The sequence below is a fragment of the Microcebus murinus genome, chromosome 2, assembly GCF_040939455.1.
Source record: "Microcebus murinus isolate Inina chromosome 2, M.murinus_Inina_mat1.0, whole genome shotgun sequence".
NCBI classification, from domain to species: domain Eukaryota; kingdom Metazoa; phylum Chordata; class Mammalia; order Primates; family Cheirogaleidae; genus Microcebus; species Microcebus murinus.
In genome coordinates this window covers 87983070-88004353 of record NC_134105.1, presented here as the reverse complement: position 1 = coordinate 88004353, position 21284 = coordinate 87983070, and the positions used below count along the sequence as shown (strand labels likewise).

At 37.1% G+C, this 21284-nt stretch overlaps 1 protein-coding gene across 4 annotated transcripts in view; it reads left to right on the top strand.

Annotated features, from left to right (window-relative positions):
• WDR47 (WD repeat domain 47) overlaps window positions 1–21284 on the top strand; it is a 57275-nt gene that overhangs the window by 13794 nt on the left and 22197 nt on the right. The window contains exons 3-8 of one of the 4 annotated variants that reach the window (XM_012751660.2): window positions 1425–1508; window positions 4697–4802; window positions 7437–8239; window positions 12911–13037; window positions 18172–18350; window positions 20668–20925. In XM_012751660.2, the coding sequence (XP_012607114.1) occupies window positions 1425–1508; window positions 4697–4802; window positions 7437–8239; window positions 12911–13037; window positions 18172–18350; window positions 20668–20925 (1557 nt within the window). The remainder of the gene's footprint in view (window positions 1–1424; window positions 1509–4696; window positions 4803–7436; window positions 8240–12910; window positions 13038–18171; window positions 18351–20667; window positions 20926–21284) is intronic. The other 3 variants (XM_012751665.2, XM_012751664.2, XM_075999934.1) reach the window with 3 other exon arrangements.

Below are 21284 nucleotides of genomic sequence, written 5' to 3'. Positions count from 1 at the left end.
ATGGTGGCGCATGCCTGTACTCCCAGCTACTTGGGAGGCTGAGGCAGGAGGAGTGCTTGAGCCCAGTAGTTTGAGGTTGCTATGAACTATGATGACGCCACTGCACTCTAACTGGAGCGACAGAGCAAGACCCTGTTTCAAAAAACAACAACAAAAAAAGAATAGTAACTTTTTCATTAAACTAAATGAGCTAGACTTTAAAATTGTGTCTTTTTTACTTTTTAAATGTTAAAGTATCCTTGATTATGATGATAATCATAAATGATTATCATACATATTGTGATTGCTTTTGTTAGTATTCCTTTTTTGCCAAATAAAAAATTGGTAATCCTTTGTAGGTCCTCCTGCCGATTCCTCCCTTTTAAAATTTTACTGTCCTAGGCTGGGTGAGGTGGCTCACGCCTGTAATCCTAGCACTCTGGGAGGCTGAGGCGGGCGGATTGCTGGAGGCCAGGAGTTCAAAACCAGCCTGAGCAAGAGCAAAACCCCGTCTCTACTATAAATAGAAAGAAATTAATTGGCCAATTAATATATAGAAAAGATTAGCCGGGCATGGTGGCGCATGCCTGTAGTTCCAGCTACTTGGGAGGCTGAGGCAGAAGAATTGCTTAAGCCCAGGAGTTTGAGGTTGCTGTGAGCTAGGTTGACGCCATGGCACTCACTCTAGCCTGGACAACAAAGCGAGACTCTTGTCTCAAAAAACAAACAAACAAACAAAAACAAAAACGAATGCCTTGCAACTTTTGGAAATTCCCATAGACTACTTAAAGTATGATGAAACTTGTTCTTATTTCTTGCTGTTTTCATTATCAGGGTATAAACTTTAGTATCAAATTTCTCAAACCTGTAAAATTTACAATTTAGAGCAGTTTCTCAGCCTTGGCCCCATATTAATATTGGGCCAGATAATTCTTTGTTGTTGAGGGTTGTCCTCTGCATTGTAGGAGGTTTAGCAGCATCTCTGGCCTCTACCCACTAGATATGAGTAGTGCCCTTACTTGCAACAACCAAAAATAAAAGTATCTCTAGATATTGCCAAGTGTCCCAGGGAGTGGTGGTACAAAATCACCCTCAGTCGATTTAATGAAAATAGAACACACACACACACACATAAGTAATAATACATAATAGCTTTAAAACTGAAAGATCAATAGGGAAATAAAAGAACTTTTAGGCTTAGTTCAATGTTTGTACATAGGTCAAAAACCACATATACATTAGTGTGAGGAGTGGTTGTAGATTCACAAATTTTTCTCATATGTTGTTATAAATAAGTTGTGAAAACTTTTGTTTTAGTTTTGGGGAACCAAATAAAATGTTAATCTCATGTGATTTGTGAAGTTTTAATGTTATTTTGTCATCTGTTCTGTTTTTAATTAGTGTAACCTGAATTTTGGTAACATGCTACGTTTTTCTTTATTTAGACAACTAATCCTTGATGGTCAATGGGATGAAGTTCTTCAGTTCATTCAGCCTCTAGAATGTATGGAAAAATTTGACAAAAAAAGGTAAGACTTTTATCTGAAATTTTTAGTGTATTTTCATTGGTAGGAGCTTAGCAAAGCAAAATAATAAAGTATTTAAAACAAGACTCTTAGCTTTTCCTAGAAAACAGTACACTCAATCTGATTGAGTTGGAGGACTTCCAAAGGACAAGTTCCTGTACTTCAATTATTTGAAAGTCTTATATTCAAACCTACTTAATCATTAATGTCCGTATGTAAAACATCACAAGAGCTGTTTCTTAATAATAGTATAAAGACTTTGAAGATACTGTTCCACTCTGTCCTGGCCTTGTTGTTTCTGATGAACAGTTAACTGTCACTTGTAGCCTTATTCTCTTTTTTCTTCCCTGGCTGCCTTCAAGATTTTCTCTTTATCATTGGTTTTAAGCAGTTTGATTATGATATGCTTAAATGTGGTTTTTTGTATTTTTCCTGCTTGGGATTTGCTGAGCCATTTGGATTTGTAAGTTTATGTTTTTTTTGTTTTTTATATCAAATTTGGGAAGCTTTTGGCTTTTATTTCTTAAAATTTTTTCTACCTCTTTCACTTTTTCTTCTGGGACACAATGTTAGACAAATTGATTTTGTCCCACAGAACTGAGGCTTTGTTTATTTTTATTTGTTTTTATTTTTTGTTTTGTGTTTAATTTTTTAACCATTGTTTTCCTCTGTCTAGTCAGGATTATTTTTATTGATTTAATGTTCACTGACCCTTTCTTTTGCTATTAGCAATCTGATGATAAACAGTGAGTTTTTCATTTTGGATGTTGTACTTTTTTATTTCAAAATTTTCTTTTATAATTTTTCTGTTGAGATAGTCCCATCTGTTCACTCATTATGATTATATTTTCCTTTAGATCCTTGACCATCTTGATAGTAGCTGCTCATTTGCTAGTGTAGTCCTTATTTGGTAATTTGAACTTTTAGTCATATCAGGCTCAGTTTCTAATGATTGTCTTTTCTCTTAACTTTGAGTCACACCCCCCACCCCCACCTCCACCCCCGCTTTTAACATATCTAGTCATTTTGTAAATGTATTCTAAGCATCATAGATTCCTTCTTGAGGCTCTGTATTCTGTTATCTTCCTATAAAAGGTTTGATTTTTATTCAAGCAAGTATTTAACTTGGTTAGCCTCAAAATGCAAACTCTGTCTCCCCTCTTGTGGACACTAGCTGAAATCTCTGCTCAGTTCTTTTGCTTTCCATCTGTCGTAGTCTCCTTTGCATCTTTACAGTTTAGAGGACAGCCAAGAATTTGGGCAAACAAGTTTATACACTAGATTTTGCTGTATTTTTTTATTTTGGCTCTCTCCTTTTTGGATGCCCCTCTCACTTTACAGCTGTTCTAGCAGTACCAAACTTTGTTGACTCCTCAAGCCGGTCAACACTGGTCAACAAGCCGGTAAAACCACAACTTTCTGTTTGAGTTCTAGCTTATAGTGTGTGGACTGGGGAGTACCCTCAGCTGGGAAGCCTTATACCCTTGAGTCCTACCTACTAACATTCTCTTTTTTTCCAAGGATTGACTTCCTTCTAGTTGTGCCAGCTTTTGGTGTTATTTAGTACATTCAAATAGTTATATATATATATATATATATATATTTGGTATTTTATCTAGAGTTTATTATTGTCTATGGAAAGATTAGCAGATACAAGTTACTCCATCATTATCAGAAGGTGAAAGTGATGTTGTTTTCTATTTGCCATTCATACCATGATATTTGAATGATATTTGATATTTCTTCTTTTTTTTTCTAATTTTTTTTTTTCTTTTAGAGACAGGATGTCTCTCTGTCACACAGGCTGGACTGCAGTAGTACAATCATAGCCCACTGTAACCTTGAACTCCTGGGTCAAGTGATCCTCCCACCTCAGCTTTCTGATTAGCCAAGGCTTCAGTCACACACCACTTTGTCCATCTAATTAAAAAATTTTTTTGTAGAAACATGGTCTCAGTATGTTACCTGGTCTGATCTCCAACTCCTAGGCTCAAGCAGTCTTCTCACTTAGGCCTCCCAAAGTGCTGGGATTATAGGCATAAGCCACCATGCCTGGCCCATATTTCTTTGCTTTTGTGCATCCTTAATTTATCTGGAATGCCATTCCATTCACCATCTCCTGCCTTCACTTGACACACTCCTGATCATCTTTTAAGAGTCGTTCTTAAAACTCTTTTCTTTTACTTCCCACTCCTTGGTAGAATCGGTTTCACACTCTTTTTACATTTTACTGAACCCTGTAAATATTTTGTACAATTTATTAGATGACCCTCTTCTTGAAGGCAGGGGTTTTGTTCTATTTGACAAACATTTGCTACTACAACAGTGCCTGACAGGATGACTGAAGGCTCATTAATTTTTCTTCCAACCCTTAGAAACCCTTTTTTGTTAAAGTGCTTAAAATATCAAAACTTTTTGGATTCTTAGACATTTAGGTAGAGTCTTTGCTCCTCCCGCCGCTCCTTGAAAAATCTCTGTTAAAAAGTTTAAGTCTGTGTTATTTTATGACATCTTAGAAATGTTGTTCATTTCCTTCTACCCTTTTAGCCCCATTTTCATTAGATTTTTCTCATGTTTAAAAAGAAAAAAAACAGCTTGATTTAATCTTTCTACAGTGTGTACATATACGAAAACATAACATTGTACCCCATAAAAATATATAATTATTTGTCAATTCAATTTTTTTAAAAAAAGATAAAAACAGGATATATTTCAGGAAAACAAAACATGTGAATACAAAGAACTTTGATTTCATATTAGGTAAAATTTGATATTTTCCATAAACACTGGATTTTTGTTTAGAGTTAATATTGAAAATAGAAATCCTTCCTCTGAGTGTTACTTATGACTGAAATTAGTTCAATTATGGTCTCAATGTGATAAGAAGCTTAGTAAAATATTTTAAGAATTTTCTGAAAGCAAAGGTACTTGTAGTAACTTGTAAGTACATTTGACTTATCTGATATTGGATAATTAATTTTTTAAAAAAGTCTTTTTTAAAAGAAATAATTGGTCCTTTAAAACAAACTTGGCCTGTTTTGCTTCAGAAACTTGAGTTTCATTTCCAGTGTTTGACATTGCTGTCATTCAGCTTTTTAATCATTTTATTTTTTTTTCTTTTTTTTTTTTTTTTGGAAACATGACCACTTGGATTTTTAATCATTTTAATGTTTTATATTTTATGTTCACAGGTTTCGTTATATTATCCTGAAGCAGAAGTTTTTAGAAGCATTATGTGTTAACAATGCAATGTCAGCAGAAGATGAGCCCCAGCATGTAAGATTTTTATTCCTGAAGGTTTGCGCCATAGTCTTGTTTTCAGTTATAAGTATTTTTTCACTAAAACAAAAGATTAGTATCATGAATTTTCAAAGGTTTTATAAGTTGGGATGGGGCAAGTTACACTGTTTTTCAGATATAGTATTTTCTTCAGTATGGAGTGCTATTCTTGTGATTTAAGTCAAGATGATATATGAATAGCTAGCCAGTTGAAGAGTGTGTGCTCCTCTCTTGTTTAAGTTAAGGTAGATAGCAATAGATATTTGACTTGATAACTCTCCATCGTTGCTTCTTTTCTTATCCCAGAGGTGAGTTGATTATGTTTACCTCCTTTCTATTTATCTCTTCTTTGTATTTTCTTTGATCGAGAGGTAGTTTTTGCTGAAATGTTTGTCTTCATAACTATTTAAATTTAATGATATTAAGTTCATTTTGATTAGAATGTTTCTTTTAAAGTTTTGATATTAGTATTGTCACATCCAAAACCAAGAAAGCTTTTATTAAGTTCTAATAAGTGTTTACTAACATAAACTGTCTTAGTCCATTCAGGATGCTGTAACAAAAATATCATAAACTGGGTGGCTTATAAATGACAGAAATTTATTTCTCATAGTTTTGGAAGCCAGGAATTCCAAGATCATGGTGCCAGCAGATTTAGTGTCTGGTGAGCACTTACTCTCTGGTTCATGGATGGCACCTTGTAGCTGTGTCCTCATATGGTGGAAGAGGCTAGCTAGCTCCTTGGGGTCTCTATTTTAGGGGTGCTAGTCCCATACATGAGGGCTAAGCCCTCATGATCTAATCACCTCCCAAAGGCTCCACTCTTCTACCATTACTTTGGGGGTTAGGATTTCAACATATACATTTTGGGGGAACACAGACATTCAAACCATAGCACAAACCAAAGGATATTACAGTGAGGACTTTCATATATAATAAAGAAATGTTTGCTAGATCAGATGTTCAAAGTGAAAAGAACACTGGAACATGAGTCAGAAGACCTAATTTTCATTCTGTCTTTGTCTCTATTCAACTGAAGTACTTTGGTTAAATCGACATTCTAACTTTTCTCATATGTAAGATATGGAAGCTAGACTAGGTAAGCTCTAACATTCCTTATCTATAAAAGTATGATTCTAAAACAGTATTCATTATATTATACAAATTATTTTAGTTTGTCTTTCAGGTAAGCTTCCTTTTGTGATGTCTCTGGATTGTTTTTTTTTTTTTTTTTTTTGAGACAGAGTCTCACTTTGTTGCCTAGGCTAGAGTGAGTGCCGTGGCGTCAGCCTAGCTCACAGCAACCTCAGACTCCTGGGCTCAAGCGATCCTTCTGTCTCAGCCTCCCAAGTAGCTGGGACTACAGGCATGCGCCACCATGCCTGGCTAATTTTTTCTATATATATTAGTTGGCCAATTAGTTTCTTTCTATTTATAGTAGAGACGGGGTCTCGCTCTTGCTCAGGCTGGTTTTGAACTCCCGACCTCGAGCAATCTGCCCGCCTCGGCCTCCCAGAGAGCTAGGATTACAGGCGTGAGCCACCGCGCCCAGCTGGATTGTTTTTATAGTAAATCAACTGTAGATGCTCTCTTGTTTTTTTTTGTTTGTTTGTTTGTTTGTTTGTTTTTTTGCAATATTTACCTATTTTTTTTTAATTATTTTTTTTATTTTGGCATATTATGGGGGTACAGATTTTAAGGTTTCAATAAATGCCCATTTCCCCCCCTCCCCCCAAAAGTCTGAGTCTCCATCATGACCATCCCCCAGATTGTTTGTTTGTTTTTGAAACAGAGTCTTGCTCTGTTGCCTGGGCTGGAGTGCTGTGTCGTCAGCCCCACTCACAGCAACCTGAAACTCCTGAGCTCAAGTGATCCTCCTGCCTCAGCATCCCGAGTAGCTGAGACTACAGGCATATACCACCATGCCTGGCTAATTTTTTCTATATATATTTTTAGTTGTCCAGATAATTTCTTTGTATTTTTAGTAGAGACAGAGTCTCGCTCTTGCTCAGGCTGGTCTCGAACTCCTGACCTCAAGCAATCCTCCCTCCTCGACCTCCCAGAGTGCTAGGATTACAGGCGTGAGCCACCACGCCCAGCCTAAAAATAATAATCTTAAGCCTGAACTAACACACTTTTTTTTTTTTTTTGACACAAAGTCTCGCTCTTTTACCCAGGCTAGAGTGCAGTGGTGTCATCATAGCTCACTGCAATCCCAAACTCCTGGGCTCAAGCAATCCTCTTGCCTCAGCCTCCAGAGTAGCTGGGAATATAGCTGTGTGCCACCATGCCCAGTTAATTTTTTCTATTTTTGGTTGAAACAGGGTCTCACTGTTGCTCAGGCTGGTCATGAACTCCTGAGCTCAAGCGATCCTCCCGCCTTGGCCTTCCAGAGTGCTAGGATTATAGGCATGAGCCACCATGGCTGGTCTAGAACACTATTTTTATAGATAAAATTTTAATGTACTAATTAACCAAATTTTTATTCTTTTTTAGTTGCAAAAACATTTTGGTTCCCAACTTAAAAGTTGTTAACATATCCTACAAATTATATGAGTATTTTGTGGCACTAGAATTTATCCTTTATGCTTTTATTGTTTTTGTATCTCACAGCATCTCTTTTCATGATGATCATTTGTATTTTTCTTATAGCTGGAATTTACCATGCAAGAAGCTGTGCAATGTTTACATGCTCTAGAAGAGTACTGTCCTTCTAAAGATGACTATAGTAAGCTCTGTTTGCTTTTGACTTTGCCTCGTCTGACCAATCATGCCGAATTTAAGGACTGGAATCCCAGCACTGCACGAGTTCACTGTTTTGAAGAGGCTTGTGTCATGGTTGCAGAATTCATCCCTGCTGATAGGAAGCTGAGTGAGGCTGGTTTTAAAGCAAGTAACAATCGTTTATTTCAGCTTGTAATGAAAGGCCTACTTTACGAATGCTGTGTAGAATTTTGTCAGAGTAAAGCAACTGGAGAAGAAATTACAGAAAGTGAAGTACTTCTTGGCATTGACCTCTTATGTGGTAATGGTTGTGATGATTTGGATCTGAGTTTATTGTCCTGGCTTCAGAATCTCCCATCTTCTGTGTTCTCTTGTGCTTTTGAACAGAAAATGCTTAATATTCATGTTGATAAACTTCTGAAACCTACAAAAGCTGCATATGCTGATCTTTTGACTCCTCTTATCAGCAAACTTTCTCCTTATCCATCATCTCCAATGAGAAGACCTCAATCAGCTGATGCCTATATGACCCGCTCTCTGAATCCTGCTTTAGATGGCCTCACTTGTGGACTAACCAGTCATGATAAGAGAATTTCAGACCTTGGAAACAAAACTTCTCCAATGTCACACTCCTTTGCTAACTTCCATTATCCAGGGGTTCAAAACCTCAGTAGAAGTCTCATGCTTGAGAATACAGAATGTCACAGTATTTATGAAGAATCCCCTGAGCGGTAAGTAATTTGCTCAGAAAAATTAGTGAATCTGCATATGACTGAGATAATCTCATTGTAATGTGTATGTATGCTTTCTTAATGTTCAAGTCCCTTTAGTTGAAAGTCCTTAAAACATTAGAAAGGGTTTTAAAATTTTGATAATTAAAATAAGGGAAAATATGTGTTTATTTAACTTATTTTTTTTAATAGAGACAGCTTCGCTCTGTTGCCCAGGCTGGAGTGCAGTGGCATGACCGTAGCTCGCTGCAGCCTCAAGCTCCAGAGTCCCAGCAATCCTACCACCTCAGCCTCCTGAGTAGCTGGAACTACAGGCACATGCCACCCTGCCTGGCTAATTTTTGAAGTTTTTTTGTAGAGACAAGGTCTCGCTACATTGCCCAGGCTGTCTTGAACTCCTGACCTCAGGCAATCCTCTTCCCTTGGCCTCCCAAAGTGCAGGGATTTCAATTGTGAGCCACTGCATCTGGCTTATTTTCCATATTCTTAAACATTTCTTGAGATCAGTGATTAATGATAAGTATGCAGTATTTCATTGTATGACTATATCATAAATTTAACTAATTCCTTATTGTAGAATACTGGTTGTTTCTACTTTTTTCTCCTGTACATAGTAACGTAATAAACAATTGTATACATAAGACTGATAATTTCCACTTACCTTTTTTTTTATAGATTCTTTAAATATATGAAGGAAATAATTGTTAAAGCCACTTAAGTTTTTCCTTCAAACCTAGCATGAAATAACAATTTCCCAATCAGCAGTTCATTTTGGGGTTAGGAAACTTTCTGCCTTTCTTTTCCAGTAAACACATCGTAGACATATGAATGGTTTCCTATAACACAGAGTTGGTACTATGAATTATTAATATTAACTGCAATAAATGTATTTCATGAGAGAGCACAAAAACTAAACCTTTTCTTATACAGAATAGTTGGAAGCATTCTTTGCAAAGGAAGGTTCACTGGATTCAGAATTTCTGTTTCTAATTGGAGCAAGTGGAGATCTTTGGTTAAGGCATAAGAAATACAGGGTAAATATGTAGGGAATCATTTTATGTTAAATTGCTGTGAGATCGTAGAGGAGAGAAGTTGTGATGCTTTCTTTAAAGTTCTTTAAAGAAAAGGGCCACTAATGTGGATTGTCTAAGTGAGGGACTCTTGAAAGATAGGGTGAGTTCTTAAAGTACTTTGTTGCTCCATATTTCATCTTTGAAAGATAAAGATGATAGTTAGTGATGAAAATGAAGAAGTATGATTTCATACAGGAGTGTCCTATTTAAATCTCAAAGGAATAGGGAGTCTTGAGCATTGGTAGAGACTATTTTAAACTTTTGTTAGATTTACTAACGTTTTTTGAAAAATTCTCATTGGGTTGCTGGGCTTCAATTTTGGGAGAGCTGCTGCTATTCCTCTATGTATGTAAGGTGACAGAAGCTTCTTCATCAGTATTTGAATAGCATGTCATCTGGACTTGTGCATTATAGTGTTGTCTTTATAGAGAGAAAAGATTCATAAAAATCCAGCCAAATTTGACTGTACATGTGCTGTTTCCTAAATAAAGTAGAAGTTAGGCCGGGTGTGGTGGCTCACGCCTGTAATCCTAGCACTTTGGGAGGCCGAGGCAGGCGGATTGCTCAAGGTCAGGAGTTCGAAACCAGCCTGAGCGAGACCCCGTCTCTATCAAAAATAGAAACAAATTAATTGACCAACTAAAAATATATATACAAAAAATTAGCCGGGCGTGGTGGCGCATGCCTCTAGTCCTAGCTACTCGGGAGGCTGAGGCAGTAGGATCGCTGAGCCCCGGAGATTGAGGTTGCTGTGAGCCAGGCTGACGCCATGGCACTCACTCTAGCCTGGGCAACAAAGTGAGACTCTGTCTCCAAAAAAAAAAAAAGGAAAGTAGAAGTTGAGAAATGTCTGTATAAAGATGGAAAGAAGTGGAGTGTAAGTTGTTAGACCATTATAGAAAAAGCAGAGAGGTAAAATGTGACATGTAATTAAGATAAATGTTTCAGCTCTAAGAAACAATGGTGATATGGCACATCTTATATTTTCCTGGTTAGAGCTGGAACCCATACTACTAAGTGAAGTATCCCAAGAATGGAAAAACAAGCACCACATATACTCACCAGCAAACTGGTGTTAACTGAGCAGCACCTAAGTGGACACATAGGTACTACAGTAATAGGGTATTGGGCAGGTGGGAGGGGGAGTGGGACGGGTATATACATACATAATGAGTGAGATGTGCACCATCTGGGGGATGGTCTTGCTGGAAACTCAGACTTGTGGGGGGAGGGGGGGAAAGGGCATTTATTGAAACCTTAAAATCTGTACCTCCATAATATGCCGAAAAAAAAAAAAGATAAATGTGACATGTACTTAAGAAGTAAGTAATACATGTGTTATTAGCTAAGTAGTAGCAGTAATCCAGAAAATATCTGTCATGCCTCTGAAATTAGAAAATTTATGAGGCAAAGCAGTGTGGAATAATGAATAGAACATTGTCTTTTAAGTCAGACTTGGGTCTGAACAGTAGCTGTGCAATTTGTTAATACTTCCTGTGTGACCTTGGGAAGCCTACTTAATCTCTCTGAGCCTCAATTATCCTCCTCTGTAAAATAGGGTGTTGACTTGCAAAATGAGATAAAGCTCCTTGCAGAGTGGCAAGCATGTGATTGGTGCTCACAATGTAAATTTCTTCCCTTCAGAGTTCATAGCCTTGATAAGGACAATGTGTCAAAAGGACTGCTAATGAAATGCTGTGGAAGGGCTATTGTGCTATGGATCAAGTATAAAAATTTACTTTGGTCTGGGTTTTGTGGCTCACGGCTGGAATCCCAGCACTTTGGGAGGTGGAGGTGGGAGGATCACTTGAGGTCAGGAGTTGGAGACCAGCCTGAGCAACATAGTGAGACCCCATCTCTACAAAAAATAAAAAATTAGTCTGGTGTGATAATGGTGCACCTGTAGTCCCAGCTACTCAGGAGGCTGAGGCAGGACGATCACTTGAGCCCAATAATTCGAGGTTGCACTGAGCTATGATGACACCACTACACTCTAGCCTGGGCAACAGAGTCAGACACTCTCTCAAAAAAAAAAAAAAAAAAAATTTACTTTGGAACAGTTATTTAAAAAAATATTTTTGGTGTAATTAAAAAATATTAGGAAGCTCAGTTAGATAAATTATGTTAAAGATGCCACATAAAGAAATTCCTACTTGTGGTAATACTTGTTTGAAGTTAGTATCCATTTAAAAAATATTTGAGTGTTTACTGTGTGTTAACGTCATGCTATATACTGGGATACAATGATTGAGCTGCAGTGCACAAGAAGATAAAACATGTCATACCACATCTCTAGGTTGTGTATATAAAAAGCAAAGAAAATATAAAAATAAGAAATAAATTAATAATATAAAAAGATAAAAGATGAAAGATATGTTTATAAGGGAGAGTGTGATATTTTGTAAGGATATCTTTTCACTTGAACAGAAACAAATTCAAAAGAGAGAAAAATCAGTTGAAATATGTAAGGTTGTAATGATCTCAAAATTGAAGTATCTCAATTGTGGGCCAGCATTGGATTTGGAGTTTGAAGACTGAGTTCACATTTCAGCTCCATTTTCATGCTATGCAATTTTAGGAAAATCACTGGTCTTTGTAGTCTGTTTCCTTTCTATGAAATGGTAGTTATAGCTTATTTCACAGATTATTGTACAAATTATTGTACAAATCTCTTCCATATGAGAATGCATATGGAAGTTCTATATATATTACACAATTAATTGAAATGTTACTTTATGAAGATCATTTTATTCTAACAGTTAATAACTCTTACAGATTCTATTTAAAACGGGGCTTATGGTCATTAGTAATTTACAGTCTGGTAGCTAAAAACTATTCAGAGGTCCTTTTACTTTCTCCTCTAGATGTGTGCATATAGGTATACTTAGGTACTTAGGAGTACAGGCTCCTACCTAATAGTGCCTTTGTGAAGATGACTATCCAGCTCTGTTTTCGTGAGCCCTAGACCTATATTTTGATATGTCGTACATATTTCTGCCTGGAGAGGCCATTATGAGGCCATCTCATAATCAAATTCCTTGAAGGCAAAGATCATTTTACTTTTGTAGTTGTTCACATGGTAATCTGTATAAATGTCTCTGGGATATATCATCTTCAGATGAAGTTAGTTATTAAAATTTTTGAATAGAGTAGCAAGAAAATTTGAAATTGGGCTAGGCATGGTGGCTCACGCCTGTAATCCTAGCACTCTGGGAGGCCAAGGTGGGCGGATCATTTGAGCTCGGATCATTTGAGCTCGGATCATTTGAGTTCGAGACCAGCCTGAGCAAGAGTGAGACACTATCTCTACTAAAAAAAATAGAAAGAAATTGGCTAGACAACTAAAAATATATATATATAAAAAATTAGCTGGACATGGTGGTGCATGCCTGTATAGCTACTCAGGAGGCTGAGGCAGTAGGATTGCTTGAGCCCAGGAGTTTGAGGTTGCTAGGCTGATGCTGGGCGGCACTCTAGCGTGGGCAACAGAGTAAGACTCTGTCGCCAAAAAAAAAAAAACTTATAAAATCCTCTAACTAAAACATATTTTCCTTTATACCCACCTCTACCTTTTTGGTCTTCTGCACCTTTCTGGAAGAAGTGATACACCTGTTGAGGCACAGCGGCCTATCAGCAGTGAAATCTTGGGCCAGAGTTTAGTTTCAGAAAAAGAGCCTGCAAATGGAGCACAGAATCCAGGACCAGCTAAGCAAGAAAAAAATGAGGTAATATTTACTATACTTAGTTTCTTTTAGAGTTGTTCTCTTTGTAAGAAGTAATAATATTTTCTTGGATTGAATTTAAAAAGAATTTTCTAATATTTGGGAGTAGGAAAAAGAATGAGAATGTCTAGATTTTCTTATTACTAACTCATTTTCTCTCCTTTCCCTAATAGTATACATGGTGTATTTAGTTGTGATTGTGTATTTTGGAGCAATTTTAAAAAGTGAATTTATTAATCTAAAGTACCACAGTTTTACATTAAAAACTCAAATAATTGAGCTTACATTAAATATGGCCAGTTTGCATTTAAAAAATATGTGCCCTATATTTTACTAATTAGATTTAATGAATAAGAAATTAGATATTTATAATATAAAATAAAAGTTTTATCTATGTCTAGGGTTTCAGGTTATTTTTCGTTGGTTTTTTTGAGAAGATATTGTGTTGAAAGTAAAGTAGGGTATAAATTTTACAAAGGGGTTGTTAAGTGGTATTTAATAAATTGAATACATTTTTTTATGTTCAACTAAATATTAGAAATCAAGCAGAAAAATTACCTCTAAAGGTACATATGGATATGACCAAATAATAGATCTCCAAAATATAATGCAAACATTGACAGAGTTGAAGCGAGAAATAGTTCTGTAATGATAGTTGGAGTCTTCAATACCCCGCTTACAATAATGGATAGAACATCTAAATAGAAGATCAATAAGGGTATGGAGGACTTAAATAATACTATAAACCAGCTAGACCTAATGGGCATATATAAAACACTCCACCCAACAATAGCAGAATATATATCCTTCTTAAGTACACATGGAACATTCTTTTTTTTTTTGAGACAGAGTCTTGCTTTGTTGCCCAGGCTAGAGTGAGTGCCGTGGCATCAGCCTCGCTCACAGCAACCTCAAACTCCTGGCTCAAGCAATCCTCCTGCCTCAGCCTCCCAGGTAGCTGGGACTACAGGCATTCGCCACCATGCCCGGCTAATTTTTTGTATATATTAGTTGGCCAATTAATTTCTTTCTATTTATAGTAGAGACGGGGTCTCACTCTTGCTCAGGCTGGTTTCAAACTCCTGACCTCGAGCAATCCGCCCGCCTCGGCCTCCCAGAGAGCTAGGATTACAGGCGTGAGCCACCGCGCCCGGCCTGGAACATTCTTTAGTGCCCTAGGTTAGGGCATAGAACAAGTCTCAGTAAATTTTAAAAGACTAAAATCATGCAAAGTATCTTTTCTGACCACAATGGAATGAAGCTAGTAATTAATAGCAGAAAGAAAACAGGAAATTCACACATTTGTGGAAATTATAACAAAACAACACACATTTAACCAGTGGGTCAAAGAAGAAACCACAAGGAAAATTAGAAAATACATAGAGACTAATGAAAATGAAAATATAGCATGCCAAAATTTATGGGATTCAGTGAAGGCAGTGCTTGAGGGAAATTTATAGTTGTAAATGCCTACAGTAAGAAATAAGAAAGATCTAAATCAGTTATGATTTTAACTTTATCTAACTTTATGACTTGAACTAGAAAAAGAGCAAACTAAACCTAAAGCTAACAGAAGGAAAGCAGTAATAAAGATTAGAGGGTAAATAAATAAAATAGAAAAACAATACAGTCAATAAAACCAAAAGTTTTATTGGCTCTTTGAAAATATTAACAAAATTAACAAACTTTTAGCTAAACCGACAAGACAAATCAGAAATGAAAGTGGGGACAGTATATTGACCCTATATTAATAAAAGGGATAAGAATACTGTGACCAGTTGTCAGCCAACAAATTAGATAACTTACATGAAATGGACAAATTCCAAGAAACACAGAAATTACCAAAACCTATTCAAGAAGAAATAGAAAATCCCAACAGACCTATATAAGAGATTGATCAGTAATCAAAAACCTCCCAACAAAGAAAAGTCCAGGATCAGACAGTTTAACTGGTGAATTATACAAAACATTTAAAGAAGAGTTAACACCAATCATTCTAAAACTCTTCCAAAAAAATAGAAGAGAAGGGATTACTTTCTAACTCATTATATGAGGCTAGCATTATCCTGATACCACAGCCAGATAAAGAAAGTACAAGAAAACTACAGACCAATATCCTTTATGAATATAGAAGCTGTTAATAAAATCCTCAACAAAATACTAGCAAGGCAAATCCAATAGCATATTAAAAGGATTATACTCTGTGACCGTGTGGGATTTATGCTAGGATTCAAAGGTGGTTCAACATTAGAAAATCAATTAATATAATGTATCACATTAATGGAATGAAGGGGGTGGGGCGTGGTGGCTCATGCCTTAATCCTAGCACTCTGGGAGACCAAGTCGAGAGGATTGCTTGAGGTCAGGAGTTTGAGACCAGCCTGAGCAAAAATGAGACTCCATTTCTACTAAAAATAGAAAAGATTAGCTGGGCATGGTGGCACACATCTGTAGTCCCAGCTACTCGGGAGGCTGAGGCAGGAGGATCATCGCTTGAGCCCAGGAATTTGAGGTTGCTTTGAGCTAGGCTGATGCCACTGCACTCTTGCCCGGTCATTCTTCATGATTTTAAAACTTACTACATTAGAAGATAAGAGAATTTCCATTTTTTTAAAAAAAACCTATGGTAATCCAAACACTGTGGTTCTTGAATAAGGATGGACATATAGACCAGTGGAATAAATTGAGAGTCCAGAAGTAATCCCATACATCTGGAATGTATGTCCATCCTTATGTAAGTACCAAGTGTCTGTCTATAGAGGTATAGATAAACAAAATGTGGTATATATATATACAGTAGACTATTATTCAGCTGTAAAAAAGGGATGAAGTTCTGATACATGCTGCAACATGGATGAACCTTGAAAACCTCATGCTAAGTGAATTAAACAGGACAAATATTATATGATTCCACTTACATGAAATATCTAGAATAGGCAAATTCATAGAGACAGAAGGTAGAATAGAGGTTACCAAAGGATGAGGGGAAAAGAGTATGAGGAGTTATTGCTTAATGGTTACACAGTTTCTGTTTGGGGAGATAAAGTTTTGGAACTAGGTAGTGGTGATGGTTACACAATACTGTGAATGTAATTAGTGCCACTGAATTGTACTCTTAAAATGGTTAAAATGAGCTGGGTGCAGTGGTACCCAGCCTGTCGTCCCAGCTACTCAGGAGGCTAAGGTGGGAGGATCACTTGACCCCAGGAGTTTGAGGCCAGCTTGGGCAATGTAGTGAGACCCAATCTCTTAAAAAAAAGAATTAAAATGACAAATTTTATGTTATATTTTACCATAATAAAAATAATTTTTAAAAACTACATATGGGCCGGGCGCAGTGGCTCACGCCTGTAATCCTAGCACTCTGGGAGGCCGAGGCGGGTGGATTGCTCGAGGTCAGGAGTTCAAAACCAGCCTGAACAAGAGCGAGACCCTGTCTCTACTATAAATAAAAAGAAAATTAATTGGCCAACTAATACATACAGAAAAAATTAGCCGGGCATGGTGGCGCATGCCTGTAGTCCCAGCTACTCGGGAGGCTGAGGCAGTAGGATCACTTGAGCCCAGGAGTTTGAGGTTGCTGTGAGCTAGGCTGCCGCCATGGCACTCACTCTAGCCTGGGCAACAAAGTGAGACTCTGTCTCAAAAAAAAAAAAAAAAAAAAAAAAAAAACTACATATGGATAATTTTATCTGAGTTATTGCTCTAAGTTTATTAGAGAAGAATTGTTTCTGTTTCTTGGGAAAGGGAGAGTTTCAGCTTTAGATAGCTGTACAAGACTCTTGGTTAAGCTTTTTGTCAGTGTCAGTCAATTTTATTTTATTTATTTATTTATTTATTTTTTTTGGGGGGGGGGAACAGAGTCTCATTTTGTTGCCCAGGCTAGAGTGCTGTGGTGTCAGCCTAGCTCACAGTAACCTCAAACTCCTGGGCTCAAGCAATCCTGTTGCCTCAGCCTCGCGAGTGCTGGGACTACAGGCATGCACCACCATGCCTGGCTAATTTTTTCTATATATATTAGTTGGCCAATTAATTTCTTTCTATTTATAGTAGAGATGGGGTCTCGCTCTTGCTCAGGCTGGTTTTGAACTCCTGACCTTGAGCAATCCGCCCGCCTCGGCCTCCTAGAGTGCTAGGATTATAGGCGTGAGCCACCGTGCCCGGCCAGTGTTAGTCAATTTTAGAGATGATGGATTTGTTCCAGGGTAACATCAGTGCACATGATCCATGCAATATATTAGACTCAGGTTTGGCCAGGGAGTTTTTCTTTGCCAATATTGTAATTCACTAAATATCTCAGTCCTGTAAGTTTGAGTGCTATACAGCTCTTCTAGAAGTCCTTATCGAAGGATGAAATGTTGAGACTGTAAAATTTAATACATTTATTCTTTCTTGTGAAAGGACATTTGAAGCTTATTTTTGAGGGAACTTTTCATGTTTCTCTCTATAGAAACCTATTAGAGGCCGGGCATGGTGGCTCATGCTTGTAACACTAGCACTCTGGGAGGCCAAGATAGGAGGATTGCTTGAGGCCAGGAGTTCGAGACGAGGCTCTACCAAAAAAAAAAAAAAAAAATCAGCCAGGCATGGGGGTGCATATCTGTAGTTCCAGCTACATAGGACACTGAGGCAGGAGGATCACTTGAGCCTGGAAATTTGAGGTGCAGTGAGCTAAGATTGTGCCACTGCACTCTAGCCCAGGCAACAGAGTCAGACTCTGTCTCCAAAAACAGAAAAACCTATTAGACTATTTACATGTTTATTAAATATTAATGAAGTTCCTCAGTATGTGTTTTTTTTTAAAGAAATGGCAAATTTGTATTAGTCTTTAACTACTTTCATATTCTTTGCCCATGTCACCCTTATAACCACTATAATTTTTATTTTTATTTTGGATTAGTCAAGGAACCAAGGCGATCATTCATTTTGGTCAGTCTGTTGGTGTAGAATAAAACAAATTAATTGATCTACTTGAGTATTAAGACTTATAGATATAATGTTATTTTTCAAAGAGTGATATATTATTTTGTAATTGTTAAATATAGCTATTATATATTTTATTCAGCATTTATAAAAGATCTTGTTGAGTGATTGTGATAGTCTGCTCAAATATGTTGTTTTTTCTAATATTTTTAAGCTTCGAGATTCAACAGAACAATTTCAAGAATATTATAGGCAAAGATTACGCTATCAACAGCATTTAGAACAGAAGGAGCAACAGCGACAGATATACCAGCAGATGTTGCTCGAAGGAGGTGTCAATCAGGAGGATGGTCCTGATCAGCAGCAGAATCTTACTGAACAGTTCCTCAATAGGTTGGTCTATAAATCACTTTTTAAAAATATAAGGAATTATTTGAAAGCTATTTAAAGCATGCAATAATTGCTACTTTCCATGTATAGTTTGAAATTTTAAGGCTTTTTAAGTGTTTCAAGTAACATGGAGTTACATACTGTCTTCCAGTCACAGCATTCTGGAGCTCATTTAGCTTTGTCCTTCTTTCCTAAGCAACTAGAGCAGAAGAGTGTGGTGGTTCAGTATACAGGATAGAAGAAGACTGCCAGGTAGATCCAGCTCTATCCCAGGGTAGCTAAAGACTTAGGGGATGTTACTCTGTTTGTTTTTTGTCTGTTTCCTTTATCTACTTCACAAGGTTACCAGAAAGATTAACTGAATTACTCTAGGTAAAGTGCTTGGAATAGTACCCAGCACATTGTAAGCACTCTGTTGTTAGTTGTTATTGTTATTATGAGTGCTTAAACCTACAGATTCTTTAGGATTCAATTTATTTATTGATTGATTGATCGACTGAGACAGAGTCTCACTCTGTTGCCCCGGCTAGAGTGCTGTGGCATCAGCCTAGCTCACAGCAACCTCAAACTCCTGGGCTTAAGCAATCCTTCTGCCTCAGCCTCCCGAGTAGCTGGGACTACAGGCATGCACCACCATGCCCGGCTAATTTTTTCTATATATTTTTAGTTGGCCAATTAATTTCTTTCTTATTTTTAGTAGAGATGGGGTCTTGCTCTTGCTCAGGCTGGTCTCGAACTCCTGACCTTGAGCGATCTGTCCGCCTCGGCCTCCCAGATGAACTGCTTTTTAAAACTGATTTTTAAAGTCTTTTTCTTATACCCTAAAAATACATATATACAATGTTTAATGTAGGAAAATTTTAGAAAATAAAATTTTCGATACCTCTCAATAATTACACCCCTTGTGGCCGGGCGCGGTGGCTCACGCCTGTAATCCTAGCTCTCTGGGAGGCGAGGCGGGCGGATTGCTCAAGGTCAGGAGTTCAAAACCAGCCTGAGCAAGAGCGAGACCCCGTCTCTACTATAAATAGAAAGAAATTAATTGGCCAACTGATATGTATATAAAAAATTAGCCGGGCATGGTGGCGCATGCCTGTAGTCCCAGCTACTCGGGAGGCCGAGGCAGTAGGATCGCTCGAGCCCAGGAGTTTGAGGTTGCTGTGAGCTAGGTTGACGCCACGGTACTCACTCTAGCCTGGACAACAAAGTGAGACTCTGTCTCAAAAAAAAAAAAAAAAAAATTACACCCCTTGTGTTAGTCCTCTCTTAGATTGAATCTAGGCTGGATGAAGTGATGCTGGGCTAGTTCTGGATCTAAATCTTAAGAGAGCCTTCCAGTTTCCTCTTTATGCCCTTTGTAGCCTTGAGCCCAACATAAGGAGTAAGGCTAGCCTGATGGAGAGATTATTTGTTAAGGGTTAGGCCCTGATGCTAACTTGTTATGCTCTGTTGTATCTCCCTAGTGCCTGGATCAGAGACTGGCAAATGGTATTTGTAGAATGAATGAATGAGTGCATGTATGAATAATAAGGGATGCCACTTGACTTCTTTTCATCATGGCCTGCTCATCCATTTCCTCGTTGTTCTGAGAGACAGAGGGAATGAAAATGGCTTGTTTTGTTTTGTTTTATTGGTGAGAAATTTTGGTAGTGGTGACATTGTTATTGACTATTTTTGAAAATTTAATTTCAAATTGAAAAAAAATTTTTTTGAGACAGAGTCTCAACTCTGTTGCCTGGACTAGAGTGCTGTGGCGTCAGCCTAGCTCACAACAACTTCAAACTCCTGGGCTCAAGGGATCCTCCTGCCTCAGCCTCCCAAGTAGCTGTGACTACAGGCATGTAACACCATGCCCGGCTAATTTTTTATACATATTTTTAGTTGGCCAATTAATTTCTTTCTATTTTTAGTAGAGACAGGGTCTTGCTTTTGCTCAGACTGGTTTTGAACTCCTGACCTTGAGTGATCCTCCCACCTCAGCCTCCCAGTCAAATTGAAAATTTAATTTCAAATTGAAATTTAACCAAAGTTATATTGGGGAAGAAACAGATTTTTTTTTTCTGTTTTTATTATTAAAGGTACCTTTAAAAAGTCTATGATGTCTATTATGCCTATTTCCTTTACAGTGTTACACTATGGGAAAATTTGGATTATCTTCTAGTATCTTGGTTATATCTTAGCTGATGATGGTAATTTTTAACACTAAATTTGCCATAAATTATATGTGTATATATTTACATTCTCAAGATTTTAATCTTCTGTACATTAGGAATGTAATGAAGTTTTTATTTTAAAATCATTGCATTGTTTAATTTTATAGGTCCATTCAAAAGCTTGGTGAATTAAATATTGGAATGGATAACCTTGGTAATGAGGTATCAGTGCTTAACCAGCAATGTAATGGGAGCAAAGGCAATGCATCTAATAGTTCTTCTGTGACTAGTTTTGCTACACCACCCCAAGACTCTAGTCAGAGATTAACACATGATACTTCAAATATTCACACAAGCACTCCTCGTAATCCTGGATCAACAAATCACATACCTTTTCTGGAGGAATCACCTTGTGGAAACCAAACGTAAGTACTTATCTTTGAAGAACCTGGAAATATTAACTATCTACTAATGAATAGAAACACAGAAAGTTGAATTCTCTTTGGAGCCTTATAAAGAAAAGTTTTTGGAGCTCACTACCTACCAGATTTTTTTCTAGTCTGCCTTCATTTATGTATATTCTCTTCTTTTTTTTTGGCCAGGCTAAGGAATGTTTTGCATCTATATATTCTCTTCTACCAACTTCTGAGTCTCTTTTTATTTTCCTTCTATTACTTTTTTTGCTTGCTCACTTCAGAATATCTTCCTGATTTTCTTTTTTCTTGCCATTGGTATCTTTCAACAAATAATCTCAAATAAAACTCACAGACTTTCAGAACACTGG